Source organism: Jaculus jaculus, chromosome 9 (genome assembly GCF_020740685.1).
Source record: "Jaculus jaculus isolate mJacJac1 chromosome 9, mJacJac1.mat.Y.cur, whole genome shotgun sequence".
Taxonomy (NCBI): Eukaryota; Metazoa; Chordata; class Mammalia; order Rodentia; family Dipodidae; genus Jaculus; species Jaculus jaculus.
The window spans coordinates 132,837,160-132,858,049 of record NC_059110.1 but is presented as its reverse complement, the minus strand read 5'-3'; the positions used below and the strand labels follow the sequence as shown (position 1 = coordinate 132,858,049).

General features: G+C 42.9%; 1 protein-coding gene across 2 annotated transcripts in view; it reads right to left on the bottom strand.

The window, feature by feature from the left end:
- Positions 1-298: 298 nt before the first annotated feature.
- Pitpnc1 (phosphatidylinositol transfer protein cytoplasmic 1) overlaps positions 299-20,890 on the bottom strand; it is a 334,848-nt gene continuing 314,256 nt past the window's right edge. The window contains exons 9-10 of one of the 2 annotated variants that reach the window (XM_045158271.1): positions 11,356-11,474; positions 5,512-5,649 (exon numbers count right to left, since the gene is read on the bottom strand). In XM_045158271.1, coding sequence (XP_045014206.1) covers positions 5,644-5,649; positions 11,356-11,474 — 125 coding nt within the window. In that variant the 3' untranslated portion in view covers positions 5,512-5,643. Of the gene's footprint in view, positions 5,650-11,355; positions 11,475-20,890 lie in introns of both variants that reach the window. The other variant, XM_004655123.3, reaches the window with a different exon arrangement.

Sequence of the window (20,890 nt, the reverse complement as noted above, 5' to 3'; positions counted from 1 at the left end):
TCTCTGCTTGCAAATAAATAAATCAAAAAACAAACAAACAAACAAACAACAAAAAAAAAACAAACAAAAGAAAACCAGGTTTCCCAAACATTTTCTTCCATTTCCTGATTCAAAAGGGCACCATGTGCCCATTAGTAGATGAGGCATCCTTACATACCAGGCCCTACAACTGGGTCTTTAGTAGCTGCAGTTGGCTTCCTCCTTCCTGCAGATCTTCCTCATCTATCCTCAAGTTAACAAGGGCCCCCATTCCCTGGACACTGGTTGGGAGAGACAGAGAGGAAGCCACACTTGGAAAGAAGATTGCTTTGTACTTTATTTACAACAGAATGTAAGAAAAGGTAAGTTATTAACAATAATAAATAACGAGGGGGGACAACGACGCCGAACAGCCGTAAAATGACACAAGAGGATGGCGCATGTGAGGAGCGACTTCCGCTTGCGTGGCTAGCACTGTGCACCCCAACACTCGGTCCTTCGGTGGTGGCAGTGGTGTTTTGACTACTTTAACCAATCGAGATTGCAGTTCCAAATGTAAGCACTGAAATTACACGTAAGTGGCATAGGGGTAACATCAACTCAAACCTCTCTTCCTGGTTATGCAGAGAGACCGAAGGGAGACTTGTAATTCAACAGACCAGCATTCAACTGGAAAGCAAAAACACCAAGAGGCTTGTCCTAAAGGAAGCATCGGGTAACTTCACAACAATGTGACCGTTAACAGTGGTATCTGCAGAGTTCTGAACATAGTCACATTCTCTTATGGCGCTAATGCCGACCAAGTTGAGACACCTAGATTTCAAATGTGAATTATTTTGAAGGTAGAACACAAAAGGGCCCAGTGCGTTTTGCCTCAGCATGCCACTACTGGGTAACACGTTAGTTTCAGCAAGAATAAAGAGCTTAACATATATAGTTTATTCAGGATCAACGTACAGTCACCAGATTTTTTGTTTTAATTATCAAGAACTGTGGCTCAGATGGCAGATTGTCACCTAGCCTCCTAGTCAGATGACCAGAAAAGTAATGAAACTATTTAGACAATTTTCTTTCTATTACATTATCTGGCTATGGATTTTAAGTAGATTAATTCTACTCTGCTCTTTCTCAAAATATGAAGATTCCTGTTGTGACTTATTACCTTGTTATCTCTGAGCTATGAAGAGACACTAAAGAAAGGAAAATTAATTTTTTTTTGTTTTTTTGAGATAGGGTTTCGCTCTAGCCCAGGCTGACCTGGAATTCACTATGAAGTCTCAGGGTAGCCTCGAACTCATAGCTCCTACCTCTGCCTCCTGAGTGCTGGGTTAAGGGAATGCTACCATGCTCAGCAAGAAAGTAAAATTTAAAAGTATGCATAAACACACACCAGCCTTGAAACTTTCACTGGGAAACAATTGATCTGAATGTGTAAAATTCATTCCCTTAGTTCACTTTATTATGGTGCCTTGAAAAAAAAAAACAACACATACTTTCAGCAGTATTTCTTAAGAGCGTGTGTGTGTGTGTGTGTGTGTGTGTGTGTGTGTGTGTATACACCAGGATCTCTTGCTGCTGCAAACAAATGCTTGTCTAGCTTTATGTGGATGTCTGAGAAATTGAACTTGGACCTGCAGGCTTTGCAAGCAAGTGCTTTTTAACTGCAGAGCCATCTTCCCAGCCCCTTGGTGTGTGTGTGTGTGTGTGTGTGTGTGTCTTCATTATACACACTTACAATTGGGCCAACTTGTTTCCACATTCCAAAACTGGCCAACATATACCTCTAAATAAATGAAAGCACTCCCCGCCCCACATAAATGCAAAACCACGATGGAAGATTTTACAAATGAGCTCACTTACGGACTGACACTGCTTCCATTTGTTGTGACAAGCAGCAGTGTCATAGCCTCCCTTCATCATGACCTGTTTCCTTGGCTTTGTGTTACTGCAGCCCCAAATGAAATGACCTTCAGAAGGGAACTTCTGCCCAAGTGTAAGCACTGCGAGCCCCGGAACCTCCTCATCCCAGGAAAGCGCAGCTGAAGTGAGGGTGCTGTGGGCAGGCCAACCCATGCACAGACACACTCCACATTGGAACTCCACCCAAGCCGAGAAGCGTATGGCCATTTTGGGGGTGTCCACTCACACGAGTGATGGAGAGGGAGCAGACACACATGTTATCCTGTGGGTTATTTACTTCAGTTTGGCTACCAGAGACGTAAAATTGGTGGTGTGTAACTCACTATGCTACATTCATATATATATATGTATCTATATATACAAGTATAATACAGTTTTGGTGAACAAAGTTGAAGGTTTCCACATGGCAGACAGAGGCACTGAGTCAAGGATTCTATTTTTTCCTCAAACATGCTTAGCGAATTCAAGTTTCTGCTTTTTTTTTTTTTAAATTTTGTCTTCTAAATTCCCATCATGCAGCCATTGGATTTCCATCCTTATGAGAATTACTAATGTTCTATATACACATTCATCGCAGGCTTGGATTCCCACAATAACGTATTCGTGGATGGAGAAAGTGAAACGATGCCCGGAAACCAAGATTCAGTGAATATTGAAGTCGTGTAGGCCTTGTGACGATGACGGGATTAAATGTTGAAAAGCGGCTAAAGTAAATATCTGCAACCCTACGTGTAACCTACACACAGACCACATGGAGACAGAAAAACTGAACATACCTTAAGAGCACACACACATGTTGGCTAAGAATCATGTGATCTTAAACAACTGCAAATTGATGTCTAAGGTATGATTGCACTGACTAGAAAAGAAAACTCTATATTTTATAATCATGGAAAATGTTAATAAAAATTAAAAAAAAAAAAAGAAAACTCACAAAAGGAAATCAGAAAGCAGCTCTCTAAAACACACTGTTGGCCTTGACACACAAGCTACTTTACACAGGGAGAACAGCACAGTATGGATGGAAAAACTAGGTGCCAAGATGTGTTAACAACCTGCCCAAAATCAATTTGTTCTATGTGAAAAGAACGAGCCTACCCCGCCCTGATTTCAGTACGCAAATGGTAACCAAATGCACATACGTGATCTCCATGTCTTCTGAATGAAGAATTTCAACTACTAAAGCCAAATGTTCGCCTTAAGTACTTAGTACTGTGTGGAGAGGAGAGTCCAAGGGGCTTGATAAGAGATTAAGTTTTCCCACGAGCAAAATTCATGCTTCGATACCATGCAAAGAAGGTGGTCATACTAATAGATATGCTTCTTAAGAAAAAGGTGCGCTGTTGATCTAAGTTCATTTGCCACTGGTTTCCTTTGAGTACTGGACCTATATATAGAGATATATGACTTTTTTTCTTTCAAGCTAAATGCCCATCTATAGATAAAGAAATGGTGTAGACACTCTTAAGCACTTTTGTGCTGGGCTCATTGGGCCAGTGCGTGCACCTTGGGAGAAAACCAGAAAAGCACTAGCGTGTGAGGGCCACGGAGAGGAAGCGGGCCAGGGGCCCTGGCTGAGAAGTGGGTGGGGTAAGGAGAATCGGCTCTCTGGCCTGTTCCGTTTCCTTTGGAATCTGTGGGTGTGTGAGGGTGGGGGGAAGGTTCCTTTCCTGAGGTTGGAGGTTAAGGTCAGGAAGGCTAGCTATGGCATCATGGGCTTTGAACTTGCCCAATCACCTTGCTTTCTTCTTTCCACGGAGGACACATGTCACAGGTGAGGTTCTGCTTGCCCTCCTCCTGTGTCTAAAGGCAGTGAGGTGCAATGGTGACAGACTTCTTTCTTGATGAACGGCCCTGCTTGCTGTCATCCTTGATTCTAATCTCGCCTCTCTCTCCTTGGAGCCATTCAAGTAAGAGAGAGGGGTGTTTAGGATCGGTTCTCTGTTTTATAAACAGGAGTCAGCAATTCTACTTATTTTCTCCTCCCACTTGGCAGTTTTTACTTGATTTCTGCAACATCCCCAATATTTGAATTGTATGTTTGTTTTTTCCTTCAGTGTTGGGGACTGAACTCGGGGGCTCATGTATGCTACATTGAGCTACATCCCAGGCTCAAATATTTAGATTTCAAGGAAGAAGCAAGAGAATGACAGTCTTTTCTAAGGTCTAGTGAAGAGCAACCCATTCTATGGAAGCCTGGATGTTAGTAAAAGTGAAACCAGGAGCGGGCAGGCGATTCTCTCTTGCAAGGTTCCTAACCAGACATGTGGTACGGTGAAGCCCAGTTAGCTTGGTCTACCCTGAACATCTAATGGGCAGAGAGTCAATGAATTCTATTCAGTTAAATGAAACTTCTAAGGCTCTTAATGGATGATGGAAACCGATGAGTCAAGGGTCGTTGAACCTTATAGAGAAAATGACGTTTGTCTCACCTGGGGCCCCTTGGCTCCTAAGGTGAGGCATCCCACAGTCTGTCAGCTATGGTCCTAAGTCATCTATGCAAATCTTAGAGACTTCTGAGGCCACAGGGGGAAGTTATTAAAAGACAGAAACAAGTGGTATTTTTTTTATTAAATTCTGTGAAAGGTATAAATAAGTTATCATTAAATGTACTTGGAGCCTCTAGAAGTCGGTAATTAAAATTTTCAAAAATTTAAAGAGCTAATTAGGCCCCAAATCCTGAGTCAGATTAATCAAAATAGGAATCTTAGCAACAATTGGTATTCAAGTATTGGTGGTCAGCAGTTCAAAATTTAAGTTCGGCATGTGACACCTGAGAGTGTGTAGTTTTTTTTTTGTTTTTTTTTAAGAGAATTTCAGGTTTGATGGGAAGAAATTGACTTCACTTTCTCACCACACCTCGCATCAGCTTTGTATCCATTGACCCCTGAGGTCCATGCTAACCTCATGTATTGCCCAATTACAAGGATTCTCTCCTGGCTCACAGTTGTGGCTATAAAAGATTCCTTCTGGGTTCTGTTTTTGTTTCTATTTTGAGACAGAATCTCATGTATCCCAGGCTGGTCTCAAATTCGCTATGCAGCCAAGGATGACCTTGAGTTTCTTCCCACCCTCTGCCTCTCCTTCCTGAATGCTGAGGTTAGAGGCAAGTACTACCACACCTGGTGTATGCAGTGCTGGGAATCGAACTCAGGGCTTCATGCCTGCTAGGCAAGCACTCTGCCCCCTGAGCTACACCCCCCAGCCCTTCCTTGTATAATCCTTACATCTCCCATCTACTGTGATGCTGTGTGGCCTACTTGGAGATTCTTTTTATCTGTGAAATTACTTAACCACGTGCACACTTGGAGATCAAAGAACATGTTTGAGTGACAAGGCAGTCTTTTCTTGTATCAGAAGATTCTTAAAAAAAAAAAAAAAAAAAAAGAGCCTCAAATGAAAGTATAAAACCCCATGGGATATTCACATGAAGTTACTCTGACTTGGGCCGACATGGCTTATCTGAAGAGTGCATGACAGGCAAATTGAGGGTTGCTTTTTTCTCAGGATCTGGAAGCGTGAGAGTTTCTGGAGCAGACTTTTTCCGCGGCCGGTCTTTGGGGACCGACAGAAATTCTGGCGCATCTGTGGAGAGCGGGGTGGAGGGAGCGCTGGATGGCGCGTTGCGCACCGAGGAAGGCAGCAAGGAGATGCTCGAGATAGAAATCGCAGGAGGGAAAACGCCAATCTTCTTGTTGGTGGCTTCCTGAGTGGCTCGTTCGAATTCTCGAACCTCATCCATTGTCATGTCTGCAAAGAGGAAAACATCCAGAAAGAGGAGCAGTTACGTGACATGCAAATAGATTTGTCACTATACCCGATTCAGCCATGGGGACGCTACCATTAAAGAGGCCTTGGGTAATTACCAACTCAAATGTCTTTGAAATACTAACTCTCATTTTCCCTTGTTACTGAGGACCACCCATCCTTCCTTCTTTCCTCTATTTCTTCCCTCCCTCCCTCCCTCCCTCCTTTCTTTGTTTCACTCTTTCTTTCTTTCTGAATGCCTTTGGCTTAATAGAGAGCTAGAGAATTGAACCTAGGCTGGCAGGCTTTGTCAGCAAGCATCTTTAATTGCTGGGCCACTTCCCTGGCCCCAATATTTCTTTTTGAACATCCACCCAAGATTTTCCCAGTGACTCTTCAATTAGCATTGTAACTATCCTAAATACAAATATAACAGAAGCGCATAGAACTTGATGCAGAAATGTGTGTGCATGTGTGTGTGTTATTGTGGTTATTGTGGGTTATAATATTGGCTATAAGGAGAAAGTTATCAAAGCACTTAGTGGCTTTGACAATATTATTGTGAAGTTTAGATGACAAAAGAACCAGTATGCCAAGACAAGGTAAACTCAGGTAAATCACGAGAAATCCTTAACAGGCTATCTTCTTAATAAATAGGTTTCATGACTACCAGGGGCACACATGTGCTATGATTACAGACTCCCTGACTGCGTATCACCCTGGCATTGTCAAGATGCTACATTTTAATCCACCATAAGAAAAACCAAGAGGACAATAGCAATAAATCCTTATGTTTATTCCAAAACCAAAAAAAAAAAACCCAAACCCTACTTCTCAAGGAAATAGAAAAGAGAAAGAATAAAAGGAATGAAAAGAGAGCATAACTTATGACCAAGATTTATTTCAAGAGGAAAAGAAACATTATGTGAAAATTCAATGAGTCAGTCAGTCATGCCTTATGTAACAAGCATTGTCAGATGATGTGCTTTTTTCAAATGCCCAAAACTTTCTTTTGGTTTGTTTTTTTTTTTGGTTTTTTGAGGTAGGGTCTTGCTCCAGCACAGGCTGACCTGGAATTCACTATGTAGTCTCAGGGTGGTCGAACTCACAGTGATCCTCCTACCTTTGTCTCCCAAGTGCTGGGGATTAAAGGTGTGCACCACCACACCTGGCGCAATATATATATATCTATATCTATCTATCTATCTATCTATCTATCTATCTATCTATCTATCTATATCTATATATATGTACACACACATATACATATATATACATACATATATTTTTTAATGTACATCTTTCCTTAATCTATTTAACATATGTAGTGCATATATTTACTACCTTAAAGACATGACATTGAAACTATATCACTGGGTAACAATTCAGTGATGGTTTCCTTCTGGGGTCTATTTGTCCTATGTGGCTTGGTATTTCTTCTCTGGAATGGTATTTTCATTGTTATTATTAACTACTCTTAGTCTGGCTATTCCTGATGTTCTGCTTTAAAAAAAAAATTATTTATTTATTTGCAAACAGAGAAAGATAAAGAGAAGAGACAGAGAGAATGGGCTCATTAGGGCCTCCAGCCTCTGCAAACAAACTCCAGATGCATGGCTACTTTGTGCATCTGGCTTTACGTGGGTACTGGGGAATTGAACCCAGGTTGTTAGGTTTTGCAAGCAACACCTTAATTGCTGAGCCATCTCTCGAGCCAACTCTGTGCCATTTTTATTTACTGGAAACTGGAAAAATAGGTAATTTGGATTTATTAAAATAACCATGAAGTGTGGCCCATGGATTTTCTATGTCTGTTTTGGCTCTCAGAGACCCATTTTTCTTTTCTTTCTTTTTTTTTTTTTTGGTTTTTTGAGGTAGGGTCTCACTCTAGCTCAGGCTGACCTGGAATTCACTATGGAGTCTCAGGGTGGTCTCGAACTCACGGTGATCCTCCTACCTCTGTCTCCCGAGTGCTGGTATTAAAGGGGTGTGCCACCACACCTGGCTCATTCTTTTATTTTTAAATATTTATTTATTAATTTATTTGAGAGAGAGAGAGAATGGGTGCACCAGGGTCTCTAACAATTGCAAACAAACTCCAGATGCATGTGCATGTGGCGTAAGCAGGTTCTGGGGAGTCTAACCTGGGCCATCCTGAGACTCCATAGTGAATTCCAGGTCAGCCTGGGCTAGAATGAAACCCTACCTTGAAAAATGAAATATATATATACATATATTGCTTTCTCATTTAACATCTTAACTGTGCATGGTAGTACACGCCTGTATTCTCAGAACTTGGGAGGTAAAGGCAGACAGATCAAAGGCCAAAAGGGTCCTCAGGCTCTGCAGGCAAGTGACTTAACTGCTAAGCCACCTTTCCAGCCCATTCTTCATTCTTTCTTGCCCTTTGCCATTACTTAGGAGTTAACACTTCCTCAGGTAAAAATACACGACTGTATATTCACTTCGGGAATGTTAAAGATGGCGTGAATATTCATAACACAATATTATTAACTAGGGTTCTATTTGGTGCCAGGGGTCAAACTTAGGGCCTTAAGCATGCCAGGCAAGAGCTCTACCACTAGGGCACATACCTACTGCCATTGTTAGGTTTTGTAACCCCTGAACAAATGTTTTTCATAAAATGAAATCCGTGAGGATTTCCTTGTGAATAACCACCAAATTTTCCTGAAAGAGAAAAGCTTTCACAAGGGAGTTCAAGAATTACAACTGGGTCTGGGGGAATGGCTCAGCAGTTAATAGCCCTTGCTTGTAAAGCACGCTGGCCCAGGTTCACTTCCCCAGTACCCACGTAACGGCAGATGCACAAGGTAGTGCATGTGTCTGGAGTTCACTTGCAGGGGCTAGAGGCCTTGGAGCAACCGTTATCTCTCTCTTTTTCTGCTAGAAAATTAATAAATAAAATTTAAAAAGAAAAAGAATTATAATTGAGTTGTTCTTATGTGAAATTCAGACTATTTTAAGAACACATTTACCCATGGGCTGGAGAGATGGCTTAGTGGTTAAGTGCTTGCCTGTGAAGCCTAAGGACCCCGGTTCGAGGCTCGATTCCCCAGGACCCACGTTAGCCAGATGCACAAGGGGGCACACGCGTCTGGAGTTTGTTTGCAATGGCTGGAGGCCTTGGCGCGCCCATTCTCCCTCTCTCTCTCTCTATCTACCTCTTTCTCTCTCTATCTGTTGCTCTCAAATAAATAAATAAAAATAAAAACAAAAAAAATTTAAAAAAGTTTACACATAAACTTAGCACTTTTAAAAATATTGAGTATTAAGCTAATAAACAAGACTAAGTTTTCTAAAAATAGTATCTACTTAGAAGTAAAACTGGGCTGGAGAAATGGCTTAGCAGTCAAGGCAGTTGCCTACAAAGCCCAAGGACCCAGGCTCGATTCCCCAGGTCCCTGGTTAGCCAGATGCACATTGTGGCACATGCATTTGTATTGGCTATAGGCCTGGGCACACTCATTCTCTCTCTCTCTCCCTCTGTATCTAATAAATAAACAAAACAATAAAAATATTTTAAAAAAGAAGTAAAACTGAGATTCTTGGAGAAATTTTAATGACTTGGGCTACTGGTACGTTTTTGCTGTAATAAGTGGATAGCATCCTTGAAAAATTACTTTGCAAGCAAGTGGCTGACTATACTGCTCTACTAGATACGTCCAGCAGGGGGCGGAACTCATCCAGAACAGGGAATCCAGTTTCCGCTCCCAAAATCTATCGGAAACTCCTTTCCTTCAAGGTTTTGAAACTTCTCAATTGAAAACTAGACGGTTGTTTCTTTATTGCTGTGCTCATAGATGTTAAACATTTTGTCTAATTTCAATCTATTTTTTCCCTGTACAGGGTGATGATTTAAATTTTACTTTTGCCACCCATCATGCTGTTCATTTTATTTTTTATTTTTAAAGCCAGGGTCCTACGTGGTCCAGGCTAGCCTCAAACCTTGAAATTGTGATCCTTCTGTTGGTACAGGTGTGGACCATGACCTCAGTTATGCAGTGCTGAGGACTGAATCCCCAGGCCTTTGTAGATGCTAGGCAAAGTACTTTACCAAGGGAGTACATCTCCAGCCTCCTAGGCAGTATTTGTTTTTAATTTTATTTTTTTCAAGCTGGGGTCTTGCTCTAGCCCAGGCTGACCTGGAATTCACTAGGTAGTCTCAGGGTGGCCTCGAACTCACAGCAATCCACCTACCTCTGCCTCCTGAGTGCTGGGATTAAAGGCGTGCACGGCCACGCCAGCATCTCTAGGCATTTTTTTTGTGTGTGCTAAATATAGCCTCTTGATTTTGACTGTTTTTCATTATGATAGAGAGGAAAGACTGTGGAAAAATAAATGATCCCCAATTTCATAGAATTCTAAAGAATAAGGGAAATGTCACAACATTCAAAATAAACCACTTCGTGTAACTTTATGGAGGTAGGTAGGGAGAAGGCATCTCCTACGCTGATGACATGGGAAAAATTGTGATTTGCAGCCAGAGAATATATTAGACTTGTGGAGGGCAGAAGACCCATTCTAGCTTATCACCTTCCACACAGCCAATTAACTTTATAATACCAATGATAATAGTAATAATGGCAATAACAATAAACAGTAAAGCAGAAAGAATGGACTGGAGAGATGGCTTTGTGGCTAAGGTGCTTGCCTGAAAGGCTAAAGGACCCAGGTTCGATTACCCAGTTCCCAGGTTAGCCAGATGCATAAGGTGGCACAAGCATCTGGAGTTCGTTTTGGTGGCTGAAGGCCCTGGCGTGCTCCTTTTCTCTTTATCTCTGCACCCCCACCCTCTCTCAAATAAATAAAATAAAATAAAGAGGAAAGCAGACAGAAGACCATAAAAGAGACTTAAGCTATAAGCACACACCATATCGTCAGCTCTCACAAAGCTATATTCTAGTCACATGCTTGGATTTGAAAGCATTTAGGGTGCATTATTCCAGGCCCTGGGCTTAGCAGGCACGGAATCTCAAAGAGGAACTCAGAGAGAACACAGCTCTAGCTGAGAATGGAAATGATTTGGTCATATTTTCCATCGTTAACTGTACCTCCTCTTTATTAGCCTGAGTGATTGAGAGATAACTATATTTAAATGCTGGCACACAGCATACAGCCAGCCTTCAATTTCTGACTCAGTAACCTAAGCCTCCCCCAGGCTTTTGCTCAGTCTCGGGCTCCATCCGCTGCCCAGCACGCAGTATCCCCACTCCCAGCGCATCCCTCACTTCGCTGCTGCTCGCGATAAGGACCGGCTCGTCTCGAGGTGACCGTAAGCAGAGAGGAACCGGCTTCGAACATGCTCGTAACGAAACCCCAACTAGCAGCCGAGCCCAAAGCCCACCCCCGAACGCGTGTGCTCGCCGTGTTCGAAAGAGACACTGGTGTTATCCTCGCTTCCAGCTGACAGCCTCGCCCACTCCTTTGCTCTTTTAGGATCCCTGCGGGCTGTTCTCCTAGAGCCACAGAAAAACACCTTCCCGCGCTCCACGTCCTGAGGCTCCGCGACTACAATGACAAGAGGGCAAGCCGGCCGTGTCTGGAAGAGACAGGGGACTCTGCCCATCCTAGGCTCAGCTCAGCATCTTCCTCAGTGGCCTCTGAGTGATGGAAGGCCGGGATGCGAGAGACGAATACACGTGTCTGTTTCGTACCGGGTGGGCAACGTGTTTGAAAGGTTCTACATACACTCGTTTGGGCATGGCTCTCTATGTCATCCACAGTGGAGGAGTGCTGATTGCAAACTTTTATGTTGGTTTGTTCATGCATGTTTTTCTCGTATTCCCGAACATCATCCATTGTCATATCTGAAAGAGGTCAAGATGTCGGCAACTTCCGTTATTAAATGCAAACTTTTCAATGGGGACTTTAGGAGAAAGGATAGTAGCTTAGCGGTAGCCAGAGAGGTTTTATTTATTTTACGTATTTACTTTTCTTAAAGCAAGGAACTGACTAACTTTATGGAATGAAACATAAAGTTAGCTAAACCAGCCAAAGAGGGAGCGAGGACAAAGAAGTCACGTCGAAAAGAGACTTAGGACAGAGAAGAGTGGGGGTGATTACTTAGGGGTGATTCTTGCCAAGTGAGCTTGGTGGTGCAGAGGACAGCGTGTGGGCAGTGCGTCGCCCGAGATCTCCTAAGCTTGGGTTAGAAGATCCCTGCGGGCACAGAGGGCCAGGTTTGTTTTGGCTGCATACTTACCTTCCATAGACCTTTCCAAAGACATTTGGGGCATCTTTGAATTAGTGCATTCCACAATACAAAGGACACTTGCATTGCTATGGTAGGAGACAGGATGAGGAAGGGGAAAAAAACCACAGATTCACTGGTACCAGCTATTCCCACACGGAGGTGCTTTTGCCTAGAATACCTGGTGTCAGAAGGTGCAGGCCTTCAAGTCTAGCCCAACAGCTTGAAGGTGGCTGGCACCCCTTCCACCCACACTGATCTATAAATAATATGACACATGACACGATCTTTGGCCCGAGTCTGCAATTTTTCAGCATTTTAGGATAACGATCTCTTAATCCATAATGATTCTCAACAGGAGACAGTTTGGTGACATTTTCCGTTGTTATGACTACGTATGGGCTTCTTTGGGCATATATTGAGCAGGTGTAGGCCAGACACACTGCAGAACATTCCTCATACATGTGATCCCAGCTCCCAACAAACTATCATCTAACCCAAAATGTTCATCGTGTAAAGACCAAGGAATTCTGTCTTATTCCAACTGATTAAAAAAAAAAAAACTTGGGGCTGGAGAGATGGCTTAGCGGTTAAGCGCTTGCCTGTGAAGCCTAAGGACCCCGGTTCGAGGCTCGGTTCCCCAGGTCCCACGTTAGCCAGATGCACAAGGGGGCGCATGCGTCTGGAGTTCGTTTGCAGAGGCTGGAAGCCCTGGCGCGCCCATTCTCTCTCTCTCCCTCTATCTGTCTTTCTCTCTGTGTCTGTCACTCTCAAATAAATAAATAAATAAATAAATAAATAAAAAACTTAATGGTGCTGGAGAGATGGCTCAGGGGTTAAGGTGCTTGCCTGAAAAACCTAAGCACCTGGGTTCAAGTCCCATAATACCCACATAAAGCCAGATGACCAAAGCGACAGATGCGTCTGGAGTTTGTTTGCAGTGGCAGGAGGCCCTGGCACGCCTAGTCTCTCTCTATTTCTGTCAAATAAATAAAAAATTAATTAAAAAAATTTATTATAAAAAAGAAACAATTTAGCTGGGCATAGTGGCGCACACCTTTAATCCCAGCACTCGGGAGGCAGAGGTAGGAGGATTGTGGTGAGTTCGAGGCTACCCTGAGACTACATAGCGAATTCCAGGTCAGTCTGGCCTAGAGTGAGACCCTACTTGAAAAACAAAACAAAATCTTAATTTAGCAAGGGCATGGTGTTAACACCTGCAATACCAGCACTCAGGAAACTGAGGCAGAAGGATTATGAGTTTAAGACCAGGCTGAGCTATATGGTGAAACCCTGTCTCAAAAACAAACAAACAAAATTCTGAAAACACCCTCCTTAAAAAAGAATCCAGAGGGCTGGAGAGATGGTTTAGCGGTTAAGGCGTTTGCCTGCAAAGCCAAAGGATCCTGGTTCAACTCCCCAGGACCCATATAAGCTAAATGCACAAGGGGGTGCACGCGTCTGGAGTTTGTTTGCAGTGGCTGGAGGCCCTGATGTGCCCATTCTCTATCTGCCTCTCTCTCAAATAAATAAATGAAAAACTAAAAATAAGAAAAAAAAATCCAGAGTTGGGCGTTGTGGTGCACGCCTTTAATCCCACACTCAGGAGGCAGAGGTAGGAGAATTGCCATGAGTTTGAGGCCAGCCTGAGACTACAGAACGAATTCCAGGTAGCCTGGGCTAGAGTGAGACCTTACCTTGAAAATAAAAAAATCCAGGGTTGGAGAGATGGCTTAGCAATTAAGGTACTTGCCTGCAAAGCCTAAGGACCCAGATTTGATTCCTCAGTGCCTATGTAAGCCAGATGTACAAGGTAGCACATGCATCTGACACTTGTTGGCAGTGGCCGGAGGCCCTGGCATGCCCATTCTCTCTCTCAAATAACTAAATAAATAAAATGTAAAAAAAAATCCATCCATCTTCAGTATGTGAAATGTATAAAATTGACATTAGTCTCTCTAAATGCTTCCTTCATTTTGTTCCCACTCCTTAGTTATTTCACCATATTTTATCAGTGATTTTTCCCAGATGGACAAATTTCCCTATTATTATCTTGGTGGAATTTTACTTCATACCTCTTTACCAATGAAGGGATGCAGCATAATTGTCTAATCTACTACCCTGATCACTAATTAGCTTAGTGGGGGATTTGTAGTGTGTATTCACAGCCGGAAGTTTCCTTAAGTATTTTCTGGAACATGTGGCCCAGTGTCTTTTGATATCAATCCATGTGTCATGAGAGATTGTTTTCGTTTCCAAAGGGCAGACATGCCAGAACTCATGATTTAATTCAATGTGGTCTGGGGCCAAGATGGAATATGCCTCTAAAACCCAGGTCTGTGTTTTTTTTTTTCTTTTTTTTATCTAATGACACCCCTCCCATGCTAAAATCATCAATCAAACCGCTGCCCATAAGCAATGTAAGTATCAAGAATGCCAAGCGGCAAGCTGGCCAAGCAAGGAGCAGGCTTTTTATTTGGAAAGCAGAATGAACTGCAAAGCAATGAGAGAAGGCTTTAGGGTGAAAACAAACACATCTTAAAAACACATCCCACAACATAACCACTTTAATTTCAATGGCTAATCACTAATAGTTCTTACAGAAAACACACCTGGGATGAATCCTAAGCGGTCATCCTTAACTAAAAGTTGAAGATTTAAAGAAATTTCTTCATGTATATATCATTAAACACTTAATAAAGAAAACAAAAGCAAGGGGGTTCTCGTCTTTTGCTCTAGTGAACCCCAACAGAAATCATTCCTTATTCTTAATTAGCTCAGGGTTGGGAAGGGACGCTGTGTTAAGAGTGTGACTATGGGCTTTCCAAGATATATCAATTTTATGGATGTGACAAAAGATTTGGCAACAAAGATGCTCATTACTGCCTTGTTCATAATAGTGAAAAACTGGAAATAGCTCAAGGGACTGTTTGTTCTAAGCAATCACTAAGCATGAGGTTGAAGAATATTGAATACTAGTATGGAAACATATTCTTGATATATTATCAAGCAAAAATAGGAAGAGAAATTACACATCATAAATATTATAATTTTAGTCAGAAAAACATCATCTACATGCAAAAACAATCAATGGAAGCATACATTTCAAAATGTTAAGTGGCTTCTTTTTGAGGTAAAGGTGTCATGTAGCCCAGGTTGGCCTCAAGTTTGTTTTGTACTCAAAGATGACCTTGAGGCTTTAATCCTTTTGCCTCCACCTTCAAAGTGTTGGAATTATACTACGTCAGGATTTATGCAGCGCAGGGCTTGAACACGGGGCTTCAGGCTAGGCGGGCATTCTGCCAACTGATCATTTTGAGGAGTTGAAATAACAAGTAACTTTCATTTCTGCTTCGTATTTTCTTTTTTTTTTTTTTTTGAGGTAGTCTCAGGGTGGCCTCAAATTCAATGTGATCCTTCTACCTCTGTCTCCCTAGTGCTGGGATTACAGGTGTGTGCCACCACGCCTGACCTTTTTTTTTTTTTTTCTTTTTCTTTTGAGGTTGGGTCTCTAGCCCAGGCTGACCTGGAATTCACTATGTAGTCTCAGGGTGGAGTTGAACTCATGGTGATCCTCCTACCTCTGCCTCCTGCATGCTGGGGTTAAGGACGTGTGCCACCACGCCCAGCTTTTTTCTGCGTTTTCTGTATCAAATATGTATTATGTAGATAAGCAAGAAATAGATTTAAAAATCTACTCTTGCTGGGTGTGGCTATCCACACATATAATCTCAGCATTCAAGAGGCTGAAATAGGAAGAATGGATGTGAGTCTGAGGCTCAGCCTGAAGTACAGAGTGACCTCCAGGTCAGCCTGGGCTACAGTGAGACACTGCCTCAACCTATCCCCCTGGCCTGTCTAAATCTACTCTTTTGGGTTACTAGAAGATGAACACCATAAATTTGGAATTGGAAAGAAGATAGACTTTTTTTTTTTTTTTTTTTTTTACAATTTCTGGTTACACTAAAAGTACAATTGCTAAGTTTTTCAAAGAAATGAATAATTAAGAAACAGCGTTTTGGGGATTTGGGAGATGATTCAGGGGTTAAAGGTATTTGCTTGCAAAGCATCCTGCCCTGAGTTTAGTTTCCCAGCCCATGTAAAGCTGACGGGTATTCATTTCCAGCAGCAAGAGACCCTGGTGTTCTTTTGCTCTCTCATAAACAAAAATTGAAAAGAAAAAAAAAAAAAAGAAATAAAACTTCAGTTCAAATGAATTCAGTTGAGGGGGGATTCAGGAGAGTGCAAAGGGAGCGTGGTGGGAGGGGACTACAATCATGATCTATTGTCCATATGTATGGAAGTTGTCAATAAAACATTGAAAAAAAATTCAGCTCAGTTGTTAATGCTTGCTTAGCAGTCATCATTTGTGGGATCCTGTCCTCAGCTCTGGAAAGGAAGGAAGGAAAAGAAAGAAGAGAAAGGGAGAGAGAGAAAAGAAAGGACTTCAGAAGATTCCATCTAAAACAGACCACATAAGGATGGGCATGTGTAACTGATCACTTTCTAACGAATGATGACAATTTGGTCTCTGCTGATGCTGGAGGAAAATGTGTGCCTAAATCCTGAAACATCCTCATATGCAATCCGTCAACAGGCACACGATGTAAGCATTTCAGTCTTCCTCAGTACTTTATGGAAATCCTCCTAATCAAGTGAAAATGCCCCCTGGCTCAGGTTATCTGGCAAAATCACTGAGTCTTGTGTTTGCAAAGTATATTGCCTCAAAATCTATATACAAAGAAAAAAAATCTATATATGAATCAATTTTGAGGAACATTCAATTACATGTGTCCAATAAAAATGAAACTTTCAGGGCCGATTCATCTTCATTACTGATTGATTTTCAATGATCAGAGTGACTTCTAATAATTGAAGTACAGATCTCTGAGCTTGCTGTGAACAAACACTTTCTTAGATGCACCAGACAAACTGTGCATACATGTGTGTGCGTGCACACGCCACAGCACACGTGTGGAAGTCAGAGGACCACCTGTAGGTGTCAGTCCTCACCTTCACTTGTTTGAGACAAGATCTCTTCTCTTGGTTGCCAAATAACAGACTAGCTTTCCGGTGAGCTTTGGGATCCTATTGACTCCACCTCTCAATGCCATAGCAACATGGGGATTACAGAAGTGTGTGCCACTTTGTGTTTGGCTTTATGTGGGTTCTGGGGAATCTGAACTCCGGTGGTCAGGCTTGTGTGGCAAGCATACTTAACCATTGACCCATATTCCAAGCCACTCAGGTAAACTCAATGAAAGAAACCTATGGCAAATATGATTTTTGCAATTGAATTGGTAAATAATTACCTGTAAGTTTATAAATTTTGAAAGGTCATTTATTGATTGATTGATTTAGTTTTGGTTTTTCGAGGTAGGGTTTCACTCTAGCTCAGGTTGACCTGGAATTCACAATTTATCTCAGGAATTAGGAATATATCTCAGGGTGGCCTTGAACTCATGGTGATCCTCCTACCTCTGCCTCCTGAGTGTTGGGATTAAAGGCGTGTTTCACCATGCCTGGCTTCATCATTTATTTTTATTAAGTAAAGTTTTAAAATTGTGGCCTCTGCTGGGTATGGTGGCACATGCCTTTAATCCTTTAATCCCAGTTTAAGGCCAGCCTAAGACTACATAGTGAATTGCATCCTGGGCTAGAGTGAGACCCTACAACCAAAACAAGACAGAACAGAACACCAGGACAGCCAAATGGAACCAATGCCTTGGTGAAGCCCTGGTGCCAAGAGGAATTCACGGAGCTCGATGCCTTCCGTGGGAATCCCACTGCTATTGTATGTATTTGGAAGAGCATGAAAAATGTGTTAAAGTCTTGGTCCCCAGCTTGGCACTGGGCATTGGGAGGTAGTGAAACCTTTAAGAGGAGTGACCAAGTGAGAGGAAGTGAGGTCATTGGAAGTGTGGCCATGAAGGATAATTTGGGATCCTAGCCCCTCCTGTCATTCTCTTTGCTTCCTGGTCTCCATGAGGTGAACAGGCCTGTTTGGCCATATGTTTCCACCATGATACATATTGTGCCACCCAGACCCAAAGCAATAGGGGAGGGAGGGAGAGAGAGAGGGAGAATGGGGCATGCCAGGGTCTCTTGCCACTACAGATGAATTCCAGATACGTGTACTACTTTGTGCATCTGGCTTTACATGTGTCCTGGGGAATCAACTCTGGGCCATCAGGCTTTGCAAGCTAGCACCTTTAACCACTGAGCCATCTCTTCAGCCCCTTTTATTTTTTATTTTTTAATTTGTGTGGCCGGGTATGTTGGCACAGGCCTTTAATGCCAGCACTTGGAAGGCAAGTAGGAGGATTGCTGTGTCTGAGGCCAGCCTGGGACTACATAGTGAGTTCCAGGTCAGCCTGGGCTAGAGAGAGAACATAGCCTCAAAAAAAAAAAAAAAAATTGTGTGTGTGTCTGTCCATGCGCATGTGCGTATATAGGGGTGTGTAGATGCGTGGCACAGTGAGAGGTCAGGACAGCTCCAAGGCGTCTGTCCCCTACTTTTACCTTCTTTGAGACAGAGTCTCTCTGTTCTTTTGCCACTGGGTACAACTGCATGTGCTGAACTAGCTGGCCAGCGGGGTTTGGTGTTCCCCTGGCTTCTCCTCCCGTTGCTGTGGGTGCGTTAGGATCACGGATGCATGCCCCACTTCACATCCAGCTTTACGTGGGTACTGGGAGGGACTGAACTCAGGCCATCAGGCTTGCAAGAAAGCACCTTTAGAATAATTACAATTCAACACATGTTGGTTACAAAAGGCTTAGGGTGCCTCTACCTTCTTTTTAAAAAGTACTTATTGATTTGCACGAGTGTATATGTGGGTCTCTTGTTGCTGTAAACAAACGTCCATCCAGCTTACTTGGGTGGCTGGGAAATTAAACCTGGGCCAGCAGGCTTTGCAAGCAAATGCCTTTAGTCACTGAGACATTTCCCCAGCTCCATCTCTACTTTCTTTGTATTGAATTGAAAGCTTGCTGTGAAGCCTTTCCACGTCATTCAAACCAGTAAGAGCTAGAACTATAATTGACAGCTACACTTTTTATCCATTGCATTATTTTTAAAAATTATTTATTTATTTATTGTAGAGAAGGGAGGGGGAGAGAATGGGCACGCCAAGGCCTCCAGCCACTGCCACCAAACTTCAGACGCATTGTGCCGCCTTGTGCATCTGGCTCATGTGGTTGATGGGGAATGGAACCTGGGTCCTTAGGCTTCCCAGACGAGTGCCTTAACTGTTAAGCCACCTCTACAATCCTATCCCTGGTATTCTTTTTCTGTTTTGTTTTCTGAGATAAGATTTTATTTTGTATCCTTGGCTGGCCTATAACTCACTATGTATCCCTGGCTGGCCTCATGCTTGTGGTGATGCTCCTGCCTCTGCCTCCTGAGTGCTGGGATTATAGGCACATAGCACCATACTTGGACTTCCTCTCACTTTAACTGGAGTTAGAGTCTGGACAGAGGGTTTACAGATTCCTTTGAGAATCTCATGGAAAGTTATGAGCCCTGTCCTTATAAAAATAAACATAAGCACACTCACGTAAAACGTTGCGTAAGTCTTGACACTCAAGGTCATAGTTTGGGGAACTTGGAGCCATTGGAAAAGGCTGGCCTGATAAACTCACCCCGACATTTCTCCACCTGAGCTTGCTCTCTTCATTTCCTGCTCCAGGGACTTTGGCCGACTTCTAAGTCACTTTCATGAGACAGTTTCATGTAGATGAGCCAGAACTCACCCTCCCTCGTACATTTTAGGAAGAGGTGGGTTTTCAAAGATATTCATGAGGTCCCCCTCAGTCACAGGACCCCTCTGGCAATCTTCAGTACTCCTCTCTGAGAACACTTGCATATTTAAGAAGCAAGAGCATGTTTTTGTGAAGCTGGGTTGGCTATTTTTATCCGCCTCCCCTCTCACCCCATCTCCCAAGATGCGTTGATGTGGCTTCTCTGATTAGTGTTCTAATCATACAGAGAGACTCCGGGCTCAGGGGCAAGGACCAATCAGGGCCTTGGAAAATGAACTCAACTCCTCTAACATGGAAATGGTTACACTTTACACCGAACACGAGCAGAATAAAATCTGTTTAGGGAAATAGTTTCGTGACAGCCGAATGCTGGAACTCAGAAAAGATGCAACATTAATCCTCCGGTGAGAAAAGCTCACCCTCTCTACAGTGTCTCTTTTCTTCACTCAGAGTGAAGCACTGGAAGTGGACAGTCCAGTCAGAGAGGAGGACAGCCAGGGCCGGATGATGCACACGTGTGTACAGTGAGTGTGCACTGTGTGAACACATCAGGGGCTGAACGGGGCTAAAACTCAGCCCCCAAAACACAGTATCTGCTGAGTGTGTCCAGAAGGGGTACCTTTTCCAATCCATTTGTTTAAACAAGGTTTTTTTCCCCCCCTTTCCTAATCCTCACAAGGCATCAGGGCTTTGGCAGTTGGGTCTGAAGATGTCTATGATTCTCTAATATATATACGGTCTGGATTATTTAAACTGTCCTTGCAATCCAATCTGGTTTACAGCTCATGCTACCAGCCAATAGTTCAAAATTTTCTGGAAGGCTTTCTAAAACACTGGGGTCCGGGGATTTGGAAATGTGCATTTCTTTTTTTTCTTTTCTTTTTTTTTTTTTGAGGTAGGGTCTCACTCTAGCTCAGGCTGACCTGGAATTCACTATGTAGTCTCAGGGTGGCCTCGAACTCATGGTAATCCTCCTACCTCTGCCTCCTGAGTGCTGGGATTAAAGGTGTGCGCCACCATGCCTGGCCTGAAAATGTGCATTTCTCACAAATACCTGGGGGGCACCGATGTTGCAGGTCCAGGGACCTCACCTTGAGAATCGGACCTATAAGCTGTGGCTGCAGGTGAGGATTTCTTTACTTGAGACCTCGTCCATGATTACTAAGGAGAGCCTTATGGAGTCTGTATAGAAGACAAAAGAAAACTAAACAGCTCCAAGTACCCAAACTGAAGCTCCACCTTGGCATGTGCTTGGCCTTGGTTATAGACACG